At 46.3% G+C, this 18,147-nt stretch overlaps 1 protein-coding gene across 4 annotated transcripts; it reads right to left on the reverse strand.

The window, feature by feature from the left end:
- Positions 1 to 44: 44 nt before the first annotated feature.
- ogal (O-GlcNAcase like) lies at positions 45 to 18,061 on the reverse strand. Of its 4 annotated transcripts, none has more exons than XM_036948002.2 (17): positions 17,607 to 18,061; positions 16,123 to 16,174; positions 14,628 to 14,725; positions 13,874 to 14,004; positions 11,151 to 11,322; positions 10,729 to 10,827; positions 10,411 to 10,550; positions 8,113 to 8,263; positions 7,399 to 7,512; positions 6,909 to 7,177; positions 4,537 to 4,711; positions 4,258 to 4,343; positions 3,617 to 3,709; positions 2,486 to 2,571; positions 1,705 to 1,825; positions 1,404 to 1,521; positions 45 to 488 (listed from the first exon to the last, which is right to left on the reverse strand). In XM_036948002.2, exons 1-17 carry the CDS (start codon positions 17,671 to 17,673, stop codon positions 352 to 354), a joined length of 2,109 nt encoding a protein of 702 aa, XP_036803897.2. In that variant the 5' UTR covers positions 17,674 to 18,061; the 3' UTR covers positions 45 to 351. The 4 variants fall into 4 exon arrangements, with proteins under 4 accessions (XP_036803897.2, XP_090051499.1, XP_036803896.2 ...); XM_090195373.1 differs by having other exon boundaries at positions 7,399 to 7,509; positions 17,607 to 18,046; XM_036948001.2 differs by having other exon boundaries at positions 6,879 to 7,177; positions 7,399 to 7,509; positions 17,607 to 18,046.
- Positions 18,062 to 18,147: the final 86 nt, after the last annotated feature.

Consider the following 18,147-nt stretch of genomic DNA (forward strand, 5'->3'; position numbering starts at 1 on the left):
AATGGACAGCTTACCACAGAAAACATGGGTCATACATATTCAAATTTTTCAAATCTTTATTGATCAACAGATACAGTACATTAGTTAGATCCTCTTACAGGCTGATTTAAATGCGTCAATCATTCACTTCAATATGTAAAGTCGGAATTTACAAAGATACGTTCCCCAAATACTCAGTCAAACAATGTGGATCCCATTGACAAACTTGATCAGATACACATCATCCTATAGTAATTGACACATGGCCATCAAATAAGCAGCTGAATTAATCAAACGTTCTCGTCCCTGTTATCCAAAAGGCCATTTTAGTAGTGCAAGGTGGCGACAACTCTTTGCGGCAGCCATCTTTGTTTACAAGCTGGTTCCCATGGCGACGACATCCTGAGGCAGCCCCGCCATTTTGAGCGTTGTGAAGGAGCCCAGTTTAGAGTAGAAGTCAAACATCCTCCTGTCACCCTGCCTCAGCTCACAGAACACACCTCTGGAACCTGTAAGAGAGAGAGAGAGGGGCAGGGGAGATTCAGATAACTACAGTCAAATGACAAGGAGGGGAAAAGAATATGAGGAACAAACTGAACGATGCACCTCATTCTGAATATAGATGTGTGTTAGTTCTGATAATCCAGTCCTATGTCATCAGGGAGAGAAGCACCATCTGGTATAGACACATCTGATCCATTTCTGGATCAGTAACTGAGTCCTACTTTATATTGTGTCAATTCCCCACCTCTAAAGCAAAAGCTGAAAGTACTTGAACCCCGGTCTGATTACTAATGGGTCAAGGGTATTGTTGAACTCTATCATCACGCTGCATAGCAGCCATCACACTAAGCCAGGGTTCTCCGACCCTGTTCCAGGAGAGCTACCCTCCTGTAGGTTCACTCCAACCCTGTTCCAGGAGAGCTACCCTCCTGTAGGTTCACTCCAACCCTGTTCCAGGAGAGCTACCCTCCTGTAGGTTCACTCCAACCCTGTTCCAGGAGAGCTACCCTCCAACCCTGTTCCAGGAGAGCTACCCTCCAACCCTGTTCCAGGAGAGCTACCCTCCTGTAGGTTCACTCCAACCCTGTTCCAGGAGAGATACCCTCCTGTAGGTTCACTCCAACCCTAATCTAGTGCACCGGATTCTAATAATTAGCTGGTTGATCAGCTTAGTTACAACTGGGGTTGGAGTGAACCTCCAGGAGGGTATCTCTCCAGGAACAGGGTTGGAGTGAACCTCCAGGAGGGTATCTCTCCAGGAACAGGGTTGGAGGGTATCTCTCCAGGAACAGGGTTGGAGTGAACCTCCAGGAGGGTATCTCTCCAGGAACGGGGTTGGAGAGTCCTGCTCTAGGCTCAGTCCAACAGTGACCAGAAACCCACTGTGCAGGTGCACCATAATATACAAGTTAACAACTCACCACTGGTCTTCATCAACGAGAGCAGGCTGCCAATCATACGCCTGGCGGGGGCGGGGTCTGTAACCCGGGGGTGGAGCTGCATGGTTACCAAGGAAGGGAAGTCCCCTGGCAACGTCCTCTACAAGACGGACGGACGGGGGGAGATCAAGTCATATTTTCAGAGTCAAGGAACTCCATACAAAACACATGAAGTAATACAGAGAGACAGAACAACCATATAGAATAATGTCGGGGTCAATGATTCCAACAAGACCAAGTCATATTCCAGTGTGTGATTGTCCCGTTGGCACCTAGCGGTTACCTGGTTGTTCAGTGCAGCTGCTGTGGCGTCAGTGAGGCCCAGGGCGTACCCACACACCCCCCTCTCATCCTCCAGAACCAGACCACAGTTTGGGGAGGGGGACAGCTGCCCTCCTGCTAACCTGGGGAGGGGGAGAGGTACACTGGGACATTACATACTGGACGTCTAGACTGAAGGCACAGTCACATACTGAAGCACAAAAACTACTGGCTGATCAGAGACTGTCCAGAGTGGATCATTGGGGAGTCATGCTGTACACACACACTCCATCACCCATTACTGATCAGAGACTGTCCAGAGTGGATCATTGGGGAGTCATGCTGTACACACACACTCCATCACCCATTACTGATCAGAGACTGTCCAGAGTGGATCATTGGGGAGTCATGCTGTACACACACACTCCATCACCCATCACTGTCCAGAGTGGATCATTGGGGAGTCATGCTGTACACAAACACTCTCTCACCCATCACTGATCAGAGACTGTCCAGAGTGGATCATTGGGGAGTCATGCTGTACACACACTCCCTCACCGATCAGAGACTGTCCAGAGTGGATAATTGGGGAGTCATGCTGTACACTCTCACCCATCACTGATCAGACTGTCCAGAGTGGATCATTGGGGAGTCATGCTGTACACTCCATCACCCATCACTGATCAGACTGTCCAGAGTGGATCATTGGGGAGTCATGCTGTACACTCCATCACCCATCACTGATCAGAGACTGTCCAGAGTGGATCATTGGGGAGTCATGCTGTACACACACACTCTCTCACCCATCACTGATCAGAGCAGGTAGTGCTGCTGCAGGAGCCTTGGCCTCTCCTCTCTGCATCTCCATGTGGATCTTCTGTATCTCAGTCTGAAACAACAGAGATGTTATAAAGACAAAATCAATAAAGATGTCAGCTAGCCGATACATGCCTACACGTATTACAGAGCTGGTTTGAACCAAACCTAACGCCCGCGCTAGCTTATAACTACACGCGTTAGCTTCTTCATGCATCAGCTAGCTTATAACTTTACACGCGTTAGCTTCTTCGTGCATCAGCTAGCTTCTCAATGAGAATTAAACGCGTGAGTCATATTAGAATAATTATTAAAACAACACAGTACCACAGTATGAATCAGAATACCCATAAAACCTAGCATCATTCATTTTTCCCATAAGGCATTTTAGAAACACTTAAAATAAGGGCTGTGTTTTGTGTAGGTTTAACTTGGCGTGACGTTCTGATAACCATGTAAATCCCCCCCATCAGACAAGGTGACATCAATATATTCGCCAGTATTTACCTCACAAAAATGTAATGCTAGTTTGGCCATCATACAGAACTACAAAGGCCTTGATATAGACGAGACTGCTGAATCGATGTAGTAATTAATAAATTGAATGGACAATTCTGTGAACTGTCTTGTGCAAGTTTTAAATTGACACAAAACCTGTTAGCAAAGGTGTCAACTAGAGATGACGTGCAGGGATTTGTAGTCTTGCATGATGTCTACTTTGATGTTAATTAGCATTTTCGAATCAGAGTAAATATTATCAGAGTAAATAGTGCTGAATATATTGATAAAAGTCACCTTGTCCGAGAGAGATTTACATAGTTATCAAAACATCACGCCAAGGTAAGTCTACATGAAACACAGCCCCTATGGGAAAAATGATTGGAGGAAAAACATTTGGAAAACATTTGGAACCATTTCCCTGTTTGACTGCTAGGTTTTATGGGAATTATGACGTGTCCACTGTGGTGCTCTATACTACAGGCTTTTGCTCAGTGGGCTAACACAGTCTTATGGCAAAACACTCAGAAGACCTGGTTTCCATTCCCAGTCGGCCCACACGTCTCGTATATTTAAATAGATATGTTAGAGTCAGTTCTAGATCAATTGAAATAACTAACCTTGTCTTCTGGGCAGAAGGGTCGTATAGAATACACTGATGTCATAGGAGGGTGACGGAACAGATCTCTGTTACCATGGCAAGGCAGCATTCTCTGAACAACAACAAACAACAGCAATACTATCGTCATCAACCAGTCAGTACCAAGTCAATGATCTCTTTATGCCTGAGAGATCAATGGCTCTGTCTAGGTGGTTGTCTGTGATCCCCTGTGTGTGTGTGGCTTGTCATTATTTGAGTGTTGAAGGGGTGGGATATGGGGGTTAAAAAGGGGTGGGTGATGGGGGTTAAAGGGGTGGATGATGGGGTTAAAGGGGTGGATGATGGAGGTTAAAGGGGCGGGCTATGGGGGTTAAAGGGGTGGATGATGGGGGTTAAAGGGGCGGGCTATGGGGGTTAAAGGGGTGGATGATGGGGGTTAAAGGGGTGGATGATGGGGGTTAAAGGGGCGGGTGATGCAGGTTAAAGGGGTGATGGGGGTTAAAGGGGTGGATGATGGAGGTTAAAGGGGCGGGCTATGGGGGTTAAAGGGGTGGATGATGGGGGTTAAAGGGGTGGAATATGGGGGTTAAAGGGGTGGAATATGGGGGTTAAAGGGGTGATGGGGGTTAAAGGGGTGGATGATGGGGGTAAGCGCCGTACCTGGAACTCCCCGGAGAGACCCCCTCTAAACCCCCAGGGCTCTGGGTCATCAGTCATCACCTGGGCTGAGGGCCTACTCTGCCCCCCTGTGGACACAAACAATATTACACTTAAATGATACATCAACCTGTATGCTTATTGCCTACTGCATACAGCTCCTTGTGCCACACCATACAACAACGCACCGACTTACACAACAACGCACCGACCTACACAACAACATACTGACCTATATGGGTCTCCCCCCCCCCCCCCCCCCCCCCCCCGCCCCTGTTGTACCCAATTGTTTGACGTAGGCGCGTGCCAGGGTGACACCACTCTTGATGTCACAGATGTAGTTGTAGAGGTCGTAGAGGATGCTCCGGTTGGGGGCGTTGGACAGGCGGTTAAACATGGTAAACACAGCAACACACATCACGTCAAAACACTTCGCCCTGGAACGCCACTCTGCTGTCTGTAGAGAGAGAGAGAGAGGAGGCCGAGAGATACATAGACACAGAGAGAGATATATAGACAGAGAGAGGGAGAAGCATAGAGACAGAGAGGGAGAGAGGAGGCCGAGAGATACATAGAGAGAGATATATAGAGACAGAGAGAGAGAGATACATAGAGAGAGAGAGATACATAGAGACAGAGAGAGATATATAGAGACAGAGAGAGAGAGATACATAGAGAGAGAGAGAGATACATAGAGACAGAGAGAGATATATAGAGACAGAGAGAGGGAGTTAGTGAGAAAGAGAGAGAGATACATAGACAGAGAGAGGGAGATACATAGAGACAGAGAGAGGGAGATGCATAGAGACAGAGAGGGATACATAGAGACAGAGAGGGAGATACATAGAGACAGAGAGGGAGATACATAGAGACAGAGAGGGAGATACATAGAGACAGAGAGAGGGATACATAGAGACAGAGAGAGGGAGTTAGTGAGAAAGAGAGAGAGATACATAGAGACAGAGAGAGAGATACATAGAGACAGAGAGAGAGATACATAGAGACAGAGAGGGAGATACATAGAGACAGAGAGAGGGATACATAGAGACAGAGAGAGAGAGATACAGAGAGACAGAGAGAGAGAGAGACAGACAGAGATACATAGAGACAGAGAGAGGGAGATACATAGAGAGAGGGAGATACATAGAGACAGAGAGAGAGATACATAGAGACAGAGAGGGAGATACATAGAGACAGAGAGAGGGATACATAGAGACAGAGAGAGAGATACATAGAGACAGAGAGAGAGATACATAGAGACAGAGAGAGAGATACATAGAGACAGAGAGAGAGATACATAGAGACAGAGAGAGAGATACATAGAGACAGAGAGAGGGAGGGAGTTAGTGAGAAAGAGAGAGAGAGTGTATGTGTGTTAGAGTTGTCCATGTAAGTTCTTACAATTTCCACATCAATAAAGATACTTATATTATTACATTGATTGAGTCCCACTCAGTATTTGTCTCTATATCCCACACTGCCTCTGAGTCCCTTCAGCCAGTCCAGTCCCAACACACACACACTCCTCACCATCTCAGTCCCAACACACACACTCTTCACCATCTCAGTCCCAACACACACACACTCCTCACCATCTCAGTCCCAACACACACACACACACTCCTCACCATCTCAGTCCCAACACACACACTCTTCACCATCTCAGTCTCAACACACACACTCCTCACCATCTCAGTCCCAACACACACACACTCCTCACCATCTCAGTCCCAACACACACACACTCCTCACCATCTCAGTCTCAGCACACACACACTCCTCACCACCTCAGTCCCAACACACACACACTCCTCACCATCTCAGTCCCAACACACACACACACTCCTCACCATCTCAGTCCCAACACACACACACACTCCTCACCATCTCAGTCTCAACACACACACACACTCCTCACCATCTCAGTCCCAACACACACACTCTTCACCATCTCAGTCCCAACACACACACACACACACACACTCCTCACCATCTCAGTCCCAACACACACACACTCCTCACCATCTCAGTCCCAACACACACACACTCCTCACCAGCTCAGTCCCAACACACACACACTCCTCACCAGCTCAGTCCCAACACACACACACACTCCTCACCATCTCAGTCCCAACACACACACACACTCCTCACCATCTCAGTCCCAACACACACACACACTCCTCACCATCTCAGTCCCAACACACACACACACTCCTCACCATCTCAGTCCCAACACACACACACACACTCCTCACCATCTCAGTCCCAACACACACACACACTCCTCACCATCTCAGTCCCAACACACACACACACACTCCTCACCATCTCAGTCCCAACACACACACACACACTTCTCACCATCTCAGTCCCAACACACACACACACTCCTCACCATCTCAGTCCCAACACACACACACACTCCTCACCATCTCAGTCCCAACACACACACACACTCCTCACCATCTCAGTCCCAACACACACACACACTCCTCACCATCTCAGTCCCAACACACACACACACTCCTCACCATCTCAGTCCCAACACACACACTCCTCACCATCTCAGTCCCAACACACACACTCCTCACCATCTCAGTCCCAACACACACACTCCTCACCATCTCAGTCCCAACACACACACTCCTCACCATCTCAGTCTCTGCATCTCCCACTGCTTCTCTGTGTGCTTTCAGCCAGTCCAGTTCCGTCAGCATGGTTCTAGCAGTAGAACCGTGTTCATACGGCAGGTAGAACAGTTCTGAGAGGAGCTGGAGATCGTCCAGGGTCAGGGGTTCTGCTGTGAACAGGGGGTTGTCCCCAGAACTTGGCACATACACGGGGTCTCCCACGTCAGTCTGCATGGGCTCCTCGTCAGAGGACTCTTTCTTCAGGTGGGTGGGGTTCAGAGGTCGAGGGCCTGAGGTGAAGACGACAGCCAGAGAGTTAATTCATCTGTTTGATCTCTTCACAATGAGTAGATGTAATTAAAAAGTGGATCTGGAATCACGGTCCTCATGGAGACGAGGATGTGTTGTTTTTGTGTCGTTTTCATGTGTTTGCCCACGAGGGGATAAATAAAGTTGTATTGAATTGAATGTTGAAGCTGCCCTCTTGGTTGGTCATCTTTCCCCTCTGTACCTCCAGGCTGGTCCGTGCTGAGGAACTCCTGTAGCCAGTCAGTCAGGGCCAGGGTGAGGGCTCTCTTGGGGCTGTAGCAGGGGTCTGAGCCTGCCTCATCATCATCACCACCTGCTGGGGCGATGACGTAGTTTAGGGTTAGTTTAACTTAGTGGCATTGTGGTTCATTCTAAGATTGGAAGGTTGGGGGTTCGATCCCCCAGGTTGAGTCAGACCAAAAACTAAAACAGGGTGCCGATGCCTCTCTGCATGGCACTCAGGGGATGGATTGGGGGCCGAGGCCTCTCTGCATGGCACTCAGGGGATGGATTGGGGGCCGAGGCCTCTCTGCATGGCACTCAGGGGATGGATTGGGGGCCGAGGCCTCTCTGCATGGCACTCAGGGGATGGATTGGGGGCCGAGGCCTCTCTGCATGGCACTCAGGGGATGGATTGGGGGCCGAGGCCTCTCTGCATGGCACTCAGGGGATGGATTGGGGGCCGATGCCTCTCTGCATGGCACTCAGGGGATGGATTGGGGGCCGAGGCCTCTCTGCATGGCACTCAGGGGATGGATTGGGGGCCAAGGCCTCTCTGCATGGCACTCAGGGGATGGGTTGGGGGCCGAGGCCCTGCGATAGACTAGCGTCCTGTCCAGGGGTTACTTGTACATCAAGCTGCCTCACATAAGACATTAAAAGGAGTGTAAAACAGTAACACCTCATAGATACTCACTCATCTCCACGTCTCTCTGTCCTCCTACTCTTCCTCCTTCAGACCGGCACCACGTCGCCAGGGTGTGGATCGCCACGAAGTTAGGGTGGTACTCACAGTTAGGGTTGGTCAGCACCCCTCTCAGCTTGGGGATCAGGTCTGTGGGACGATCCTAAGAAGAGGAAGACATGTAGCGAATTAGGGGAAGGGGGCCTGGCAGGGAAACTATCCAAGGTGGTTTAATGGAAAAACAAGCAGGATATGTGATGAAGGTTTGAAAGACACTTGGCAGCAGGGTTGGTCAGGTTCAATTCAGGCTCACCTCCTTGTGAACTTGCCTGAGTTGAAATGGTTGAAAGACCCCACTAGAAGAGGATCACAGTAGTGGAGGAGAAACACTATTCTATTATTCTACATCTACTATTAACATACTCTATGTCTACCACACTGCTTCTAGAACACAGCTTCTAGAACACTGCTTCTAGAACACAGCTTCTAGAACACTGCTTCTAGAACACAGCTTCTAGAACACAGCTTCTAGAACACAGCTTCTAGAACACAGCTTCTAGAACACAGCTTCTAGAACACTGCTTACAGAACACAGCTTCTAGAACACTGCTTACAGAACACTGCTTATAGTGCAGTAGTGCATTATATAGGCAATAGTGGTTCAATAGACAATTAATAATTATCATAAACATTCCACAATAGAAAGTGAATAGAAAAGTCTATTAATAATAGACACCTTGTATGGTCTCATCCCCTGGGGTCATAGTATTAATAGACACCTTGTATGGTCTCATCCCCTGGGGTCATAGTATTAATAATAGACACCTTGTATGGTCTCATCCTCTGGGGTCATAGTATTAATAATAGACACCTTGTATGGTCTCATCCTCTGGGGTCATAGTATTAATAATGGACACCTTGTATGGTCTCATCCTCTGGGGTCATAGTATTAATAGACACCTTGTATGGTCTCATCCCCTGGGGTCATAGTATTAATAATAGACACCTTGTATGGTCTCATCCCCTGGGGTCATAGTATTAATAGACACCTTGTATGGTCTCATCCCCTGGGGTCATAGTATTAATAATAGACACCTTGTATGGTCTCATCCCCTGGGGTCATAGTATTAATAGACACCTTGTATGGTCTCATCCCCTGGGGTCATAGTATTAATAGACACCTTGTATGGTCTCATCCTCTGGGGTCATAGTATTAATAATAGACACCTTGTATGGTCTCATCCTCTGGGGTCATAGTATTAATAGACACCTTGTATGGTCTCATCCCCTGGGGTCATAGTATTAATAACAGACACCCTGTATGGTCTCATCCCCTGGGGTCACAGTATTAATAGACACCTTGTATGGTCTCATCCCCTGGGGTCATAGTATTAATAATAGACACCTTGTATGGTCTCATCCTCTGGGGTCATAGTATTAATAGACACCTTGTATGGTCTCATCCCCTGGGGTCATAGTATTAATAACAGACACCCTGTATGGTCTCATCCCCTGGGGTCATAGTATTAATAATAGACACCTTGTATGGTCTCATCCCCTGGGGTCATAGTATTAATAATAGACACCTTGTATGGTCTCATCCTCTGGGGTCATAGTATTAATAGACACCTTGTATGGTCTCATCCCCTGGGGTCATAGTATTAATAATAGACACCTTGTATGGTCTCATCCTCTGGGGTCATAGTATTAATAGACACCTTGTATGGTCTCATCCCCTGGGGTCATAGTATTAATAATAGACACCTTGTATGGTCTCATCCCCTGGGGTCATAGTATTAATAATAGACACCTTGTATGGTCTCATCCCCTGGGGTCATAGTATTAATAATAGACACCTTGTATGGTCTCATCCCCTGGGGTCATAGTATTAATAATAGACACCTTGTATGGTCTCATCCCCTGGGGTCACAGTATTAATAATAGACACCTTGTATGGTCTCATCCCCTGGGGTCATAGTATTATTAATAGACACCTTGTATGGTCTCATCCTCTGGGGTCATAGTATTAATAATAGACACCTTGTATGGTCTCATCCCCTGGGGTCATAGTATTAATAGACACCTTGTATGGTCTCATCCTCTGGGGTCATAGTATTAATAACAGACACCTTGTATGGTCTCATCCCCTGGGGTCATAGTATTAATAGACACCTTGTATGGTCTCATCCCCTGGGGTCATAGTATTAATAATAGACACCTTGTATGGTCTCATCCCCTGGGGTCATAGTATTAATAATAGACACCTTGTATGGTCTCATCCCCTGGGGTCATAGTATTAATAACAGACACCTTGTATGGTCCCATGAAGATTCTCTGGGGGTCGTAGTCATTGGCGTGGATGTTGTCCCAGATAACCGGCGCCCTCTTCAGGACGGAGGACACCTCTACAATGGACTCTACCGTGATGTGGTGCGACACCACCTTAGGACCTGCAGGACAGGATAGCATAGAGTGGGTTAGATGGGATGCCTGTTAGTCTTTACACTGCGCTTTGTAATGTCCTTAAAACTCACTCATCCGAAGAAACATTCCAGGAGCTAAATTAGGAAACAGACCATAGTTGGTGGGAAACAAAAAGAAGGAAAGTGACTTCCTGTCTGCTCTCACCTGTCCAGAGAACATCAATCCCAGGTAGGAGGTTCTCTCCCACAGTGTGAAGGTAGGCCGACTGGGAGACGTTAGGAGTGCAGAATGCTGCACAGTAATCTGAAACAAACCACAACACACACAGACATTCTAGTCCTTGACGACACTTGCAAAAAGCAGCAAATTGTGAGAAAATAAATCATTTATATTGGATCTTAAAACAGGGTGTGTCCAATATGGCTGCCAGCAACCGACATGTAATGGAACACTGCTTTTAATCACAATGACCTTCTCACTGTGCAGTTGTCTGACATTGGAATGTTGATATGGAATTGGAATGTCCATTCTAGATCCTTCTGATTCTATTTCTATGGGTCTGACTGACCATTCGTCCATTCTAGATCATTCTGATTCTGTGGTGATGGTCTGACCTCTGACCTCACCTGTGGGGCAGAAGAGGAAGGTGTCAGGCTGTCCCAGGTGTGTGAACACCTCGTTGGTGACAGCTACCTGGGCGTGGGCGAACGAGCTGAATGCCTGCTTGTCCGCCGGACACATCTCTGTCTCGATGTCGTCGAAGAGGAGGGAGAAGGAACTGCAGCCAAACCCACTCACCTGGAAGAGGAGGGGAGGAGAAATCAGCTTCTCTCTCTACACATAGTTCTAATACCCCCACTTGGTCCAGTTCTAGGCTACCATAGTTCTGGAACATCACTTGGTCCAGTTCTAGGTTACCATGGTTCTAGAACATCACCTGGTCCAGTTCTAGATTACCATGGTTCTGGAACATCACCTGGTCCAGTTCTAGGTTACATAGTTCTGGAACATCACTTGGTCCAGTTCTAGGCTACCATAGTTCTGGAACATCACCTGGTCCAGTTCTAGGTTACCATGGTTCTGGAACATCACCTGGTCCAGTTCTAGATTACCATGGTTCTGGAACATCACCTGGTCCAGTTCTAGGTTACATAGTTCTGGAACATCACTTGGTCCAGTTCTAGGTTACCATAGTTCTGGAACATCACTTGGTCCAGTTCTAGGTTACCATGGTTCTGGAACATCACCTGGTCCAGTTCTAGGTTACATAGTTCTGGAACATCACTTGGTCCAGTTCTAGGTTACCATAGTTCTGGAACATCACTTGGTCCAGTTCTAGGCTACCATAGTTCTGGAACATCACTTGGTCCAGTTCTAGGCTACCATAGTTCTGGAACATCACTTGGTCCAGTTCTAGGCTACCATAGTTCTGGAACATCACCTGGTCCAGTTCTAGGTTACCATAGTTCTGGAACATCACTTGGTCCAGTTCTAGGTTACCATAGTTCTGGAACATCACTTGGTCCAGTTCTAGGCTACCATAGTTCTGGAACATCACCTGGTCCAGTTCTAGGCTACCATAGTTCTGGAACATCACCTGGTCCAGTTCTAGGCTACCATAGTTCTGGAACATCACTTGGTCCAGTTCTAGGCTACCATAGTTCTGGAACATCACCTGGTCCAGTTCTAGGCTACCATAGTTCTGGAACATCACTTGGTCCAGTTCTAGGCTACCATAGTTCTGGAACATCACCTGGTCCAGTTCTAGGTTACCATGGTTCTGGAACATCACCTGGTCCAGTTCTAGATTACCATGGTTCTGGAACATCACCTGGTCCAGTTCTAGGTTACCATGGTTCTAGAACATGACCTGGTCCAGTTCTAGGTTACCATGGTTCTGGAACATGACCTGGTCCAGTTCCAGGTTACCATGTTTCTAGAACATCACCTGGTCCAGTTCCAGGTTACCATGGTTCTAGAACATCACCTAGTCCAGTTCTAGGTTACCATGGTTCTAGAACATCACCTGGTCCAGTTCTAGATTACCATGGTTCTGGAACATCACCTGGTCCAGTTCTAGGTTACATAGTTCTGGAACATCACTTGGTCCAGTTCTAGGCTACCATAGTTCTGGAACATCACCTGGTCCAGTTCTAGGTTACCATGGTTCTGGAACATCACCTGGTCCAGTTCTAGGTTACATAGTTCTGGAACATCACTTGGTCCAGTTCTAGGTTACCATAGTTCTGGAACATCACTTGGTCCAGTTCTAGGTTACCATAGTTCTGGAACATCACTTGGTCCAGTTCTAGGTTACCATGGTTCTGGAACATCACCTGGTCCAGTTCTAGGTTACATAGTTCTGGAACATCACTTGGTCCAGTTCTAGGTTACCATAGTTCTGGAACATCACTTGGTCCAGTTCTAGGCTACCATAGTTCTGGAACATCACTTGGTCCAGTTCTAGGCTACCATAGTTCTGGAACATCACTTGGTCCAGTTCTAGGCTACCATAGTTCTGGAACATCACCTGGTCCAGTTCTAGGTTACCATAGTTCTGGAACATCACTTGGTCCAGTTCTAGGTTACCATAGTTCTGGAACATCACTTGGTCCAGTTCTAGGCTACCATAGTTCTGGAACATCACCTGGTCCAGTTCTAGGCTACCATAGTTCTGGAACATCACCTGGTCCAGTTCTAGGCTACCATAGTTCTGGAACATCACTTGGTCCAGTTCTAGGCTACCATAGTTCTGGAACATCACCTGGTCCAGTTCTAGGCTACCATAGTTCTGGAACATCACTTGGTCCAGTTCTAGGCTACCATAGTTCTGGAACATCACCTGGTCCAGTTCTAGGTTACCATGGTTCTGGAACATCACCTGGTCCAGTTCTAGATTACCATGGTTCTGGAACATCACCTGGTCCAGTTCTAGGTTACCATGGTTCTAGAACATGACCTGGTCCAGTTCTAGGTTACCATGGTTCTGGAACATGACCTGGTCCAGTTCCAGGTTACCATGTTTCTAGAACATCACCTGGTCCAGTTCCAGGTTACCATGGTTCTAGAACATCACCTAGTCCAGTTCCAGGTTACCATGGTTCTAGAACATCACCTAGTCCAGTTCTAGGTTACCATGGTTCTAGAACATCACCTAGTCCAGTTCTAGGTTACCATGGTTCTGGAACATCACCTGGTCCAGTTCTAGGTTACCATGGTTCTTGAACATCACCTGGTCCAGTTCTAGGTTACCATGGTTCTGGAACATCACCTGGTCCAGTTCTAGGTTACCATGGTTCTGGAACATCACCTGGTCCAGTTCTCGGTTACCATGGTTCTAGAACATCACCTGGTCCAGTTTCCTCTTCAGGGTGGCAACCTCTTTGGGGTTGGAGAATGTGATGTCCAGTCCAGGGGAGATGGCGTAGATGAAGTCCACTCCGTTCTTCTTCGCTGCAGTTATCAGAGCAACCAGTTTCTCTGGAACAGAAGATTAAGATTCACCCCAAATGGCACCCTATTCCCTTTATAGTGCACTACTTTTGACCAGGTCAAAGGTCATGCATTATATATCCTGTACATGCTGTATAGATTAGGGAAGAGGGTTCCACGTCAAAGTAAAATAAAAAGACAATTTTAACTTCCCTTAACCAGGTAAATGGATAGACAAGAACACATTTTATTTGTCCAAGTCTCAAAATGACGACCTAAAGACGTGCACCATCTACTTCTACTATCTGAGGGAAATGGTGTCATTCGAGACAGAGGCTTTCACAACAATGCGATAGTTGCTAAGTAGATCAATTAAATCAAAGTAGATCAAAGGTAAATGGGAGTGGATCTTCAGGTCAAAGTGAGGGCATCAACGATGATCTGACATGACAACATATCAACAGTATGGAGCTGCATCTCCTAGGCAACGCCACAACAACACACATCACAATCACTATGTCTCTTATCTGAACTAAGGGTGAGGTGTAACTAGGTGGTACTGATAGGCCACAGGGGTCAGGGGTTTGCAACGCTGTGTGTGTGTGTGTGTGTGTGTGTGTGTGTGTGTGTGTGTGTGTGTGTGTGTGTGTGAGACGCTGTGTCCTCCTAACCTGCCTCCTCAGGTGAATACAGGTCCCTCCAGTACATTCTGTGTTTGTAGTCATCTTTAGGGGCGTAGAGGTACGTGTTCAGACCCCACTTCTTCTCCCTACACAAACAAACACACTGAGACACTTATGCTCTCTACATAAACACACTGTATGAGACACTTCTGGAAAAGCAACAACTTCCTGTAAGGGCTGGATCGGTAAAAGCAACAACTTCCTGTAAGGGCTGGATCGGTGAAAGCAACAACTTCCTGTAAGGACTGGATCGGTGAAAAGAACAACTTCCTGTAAGGACTGGATCGGTGAAAGGAACAACTTCCTGTAAGGACTGGATCGGTGAAAGGAACAACTTCCTGTAAGGACTGGATCGGTGAAAGGAACAACTTCCTGTAAGGACTGGATCGGTGAAAGGAACAACTTCCTGTAAGGACTGGATCGGTGAAAGGAACAACTTCCTGTAAGGGCTGGATCGGTGAAAGGAACAACTTCCTGTAAAGACTGGATCGGTGAAAGGAACAACTTCCTGTAAGGACTGGATCGGTGAAAGGAACAACTTCCTGTAAGGACTGGATCGGTGAAAGGAACAACTTCCTGTAAGGGCTGGATCGGTGTAAGGAACAACTTCCTGTAAGGACTGGATCGGTGAAAGGAACAACTTCCTGTAAGGACTGGATCGGTGAAAGCAACAACTTCCTGTAAGGACTGGATCGGTGTAAGGAACAAGGTGGATAATAAGTTCCCTGTGAAGAAGACGAGGGAGAGAAAGAGTATGATGAAGAGGGAGAGAAAGAGTATGATGAAGAGGGAGAGAAAGAGGATGATGAAGAGGAAGAGAAAGAGTATGATGAAGAGGGAGAGAAAGAGTATGATGAAGAGGGAGAGAAAGAGGATGATGAAGAGGGAGAGAAAGAGGATGATGAAGAGGGAGAGAAAGAGTATGATGAAGAGGGAGAGAAAGAGTATGATGAAGAGGGAGAGAAAGAGGATGATGAAGAGGGAGAGAAAGAGGATGATGAAGAGGGAGAGAAAGAGGATGATGAAGAGGGAGAGAAAGAGGATGATGAAGAGGGAGAGAAAGAGGATGATGAAGAGGGAGAGAAAGAGGATGATGAAGAAGGAGAGAAAGAGGATGATGAAGAGGGAGAGAAAGAGGATGATGAAGAGGGAGAGAAAGAGGATGATGAAGAGGGAGAGAAAGAGGGTGATGAAGAGGGAGAGAAAGAGGATGATGAAGAGGGAGAGAAAGGATGATGAAGAGGGAGAGAAAGAGGGTGGGTGAAGAGGGAGAGAAAGAGGGTGATGAAGAGGGAGAGAAAGAGTATGATGAAGAGGGAGAGAAAGAGGATGATGAAGAGGGAGAGAAAGAGGATGATGAAGAGGGAGAGAAAGAGGATGATGAAGAGGGAGAGAAAGAGGATGATGAAGAGGGAGAGAAAGAGGATGATGAAGAGGGAGAGAAAGCGGGTGGGTGAGTGTGTGTTTAGAAATGGTTTACTACCTTTGGAAAAGCTCAGTCCTCTGTTCCATAGTCCAGGGTCGCCCGTAAAAGCCTGAGTGAAGCAAAGGTCATAGAAACTTTTACAGTTGTCAGGCATAATGTGGCGCACAGAGCAAAGCTGTTATCAAGGCAACGGGGTTTTGCTTACTACATGATTCCATATGTGTTATTTCATAGTTTTGATGTCTTCACTATTAATCTACAATGTAGAAAATAGTAAAAAATAAAGAAAAACCCTGGAATGAGTAGGTGTGTCCAAACTTTTGACTGGTACTGTATACATATCAGGGATGGGTAACGCCCAGAGCCTGATTGGTGTCACTGTTTTTGCCCCAAGCTAACACACCTGACTCCAATGATCAACTAATAGTCGTCTTCAGTTTAGAATGCAATTAGCTTAAATCAGCTGTGTTTGCTAGAGATAGGGGGAAAGTGACACCCCTCCACCCCTCAGGACTGGAGTTTCCCATCCCTGATATAAACTCAGCAAAAAAATAAACGTCCCCTTTTCAGGACCCTGTCTTTCAAAGATAATTCGTAAAAATCCAAATAACTTCACAGATCTTCATTGTAAAGGGTTTAAACACTGTTTCAATGACCCATAATCAATTAATGAACATGCACCTGTGGAACGGTTGTTAAGACACTAACAGCTTACAGACGGTAGGCAATTAAGGTTACAGTTATGAAAACTTAGGACACTAAAGAGTCCTTTCTACTGACTTTGAAAAACACCAAAAGAAAGATGCCCAGAGTCCCTGCTTATCTGCGTGAACGTGCCTTAGGCATGCTGCAAGGAGGCATGAGGACTGCAGATGTGGCCAGTGCAATAAATTGCACTGCAGTATTTAATGCAGCTGGTGGCCACACCAGATACTGACTGTTACTTTTGATTTTGACCCCCTCTTTGTTTAGGGACACATTATTCAATTTCTGTTAGTCACATGTCTGGAACTTGTTCAGTTTATGTCTCAGTTGTTGAATCTTATGTTCATACAAATATTTACAGGTTTAGTTTGCTGAAAATAAACGCAGTTGACAGTGAGAGGGCGTTTCTTTTTTTGCTACATTTACAATGTCTTCATAGAACTACAATTTCCTCATAGAACTAGAATGTACTCATAGAACTAGAATGTACTCATAGAACTAAAAATGTACTCAGATAATTTAAGTCTTCATAGAACTAGAATGTCCTCATGGAATTTGAATGTCTTTATACAATTACAATGTCTTAATAGAACTAAAATGCCCTCCTAGAATTAGAACTAAACGTAGTTGACAGTGAGGACGTTTCTTTTTATGCTGAGTTTAATATGGTGTATATCCAAATATACCATATTATAATCTGACACATGCACTGAAATATGTGGCGTAATGTAACTACATTGAATCAAATCAGACACTAGTTGTAGGCCTTTCCGACAGCACGCTATTTGATTGACATCTTACAGTAGGTTTGACGTGATGACGAGTAGAACTCTCACCTTCCACCACACCACTGATGAACCTGCGGGTCTTCCCTGTCGCCTTGGAAGCGCTCGGCTTCGGCATGGTTGTTTCAATTTGTGTACCTGTCCCGGAGATGATTTGATCTGGCGTTAGATGAAGCCTTTAGTAGCACATCGAGCTATAGGTAAAGTTACTCAATGACAATCGATCGCTCAAAATGGCCTAGCTGTGTTTGTGTCAACCACGTAGCTCTGCATGGGATTTTATTAGAATGATAGTTGAGTTCCTTATTGCTCTCTAGTGCGCAGACTCAGTAGCTCGCCAAATAAAGCGATACAAGTTGTATTACACAATTAGACAGTGAAATGCCATTCATAGGAAGAATCATAATTAAAAGTGAATTAAATATTGTTTTAGTTAACCATGCGCGTGTACATTCGTGGATCGACGTAGGGCTACTGGTTGGTGCGTGCTTAAAGAGACAGTGTACAATTTCCTTTAAGGGTCCGCTCTCCATCTTAACGTGTCAAATAAAAAAAACTGGCATTAGTTCACAAATCTACTTTAACTTAATTC

Source organism: Oncorhynchus mykiss, chromosome 13, assembly GCF_057628025.1.
Source record: "Oncorhynchus mykiss isolate SJ-2025 chromosome 13, ASM5762802v1, whole genome shotgun sequence".
Taxonomy (NCBI): domain Eukaryota; kingdom Metazoa; phylum Chordata; class Actinopteri; order Salmoniformes; family Salmonidae; genus Oncorhynchus; species Oncorhynchus mykiss.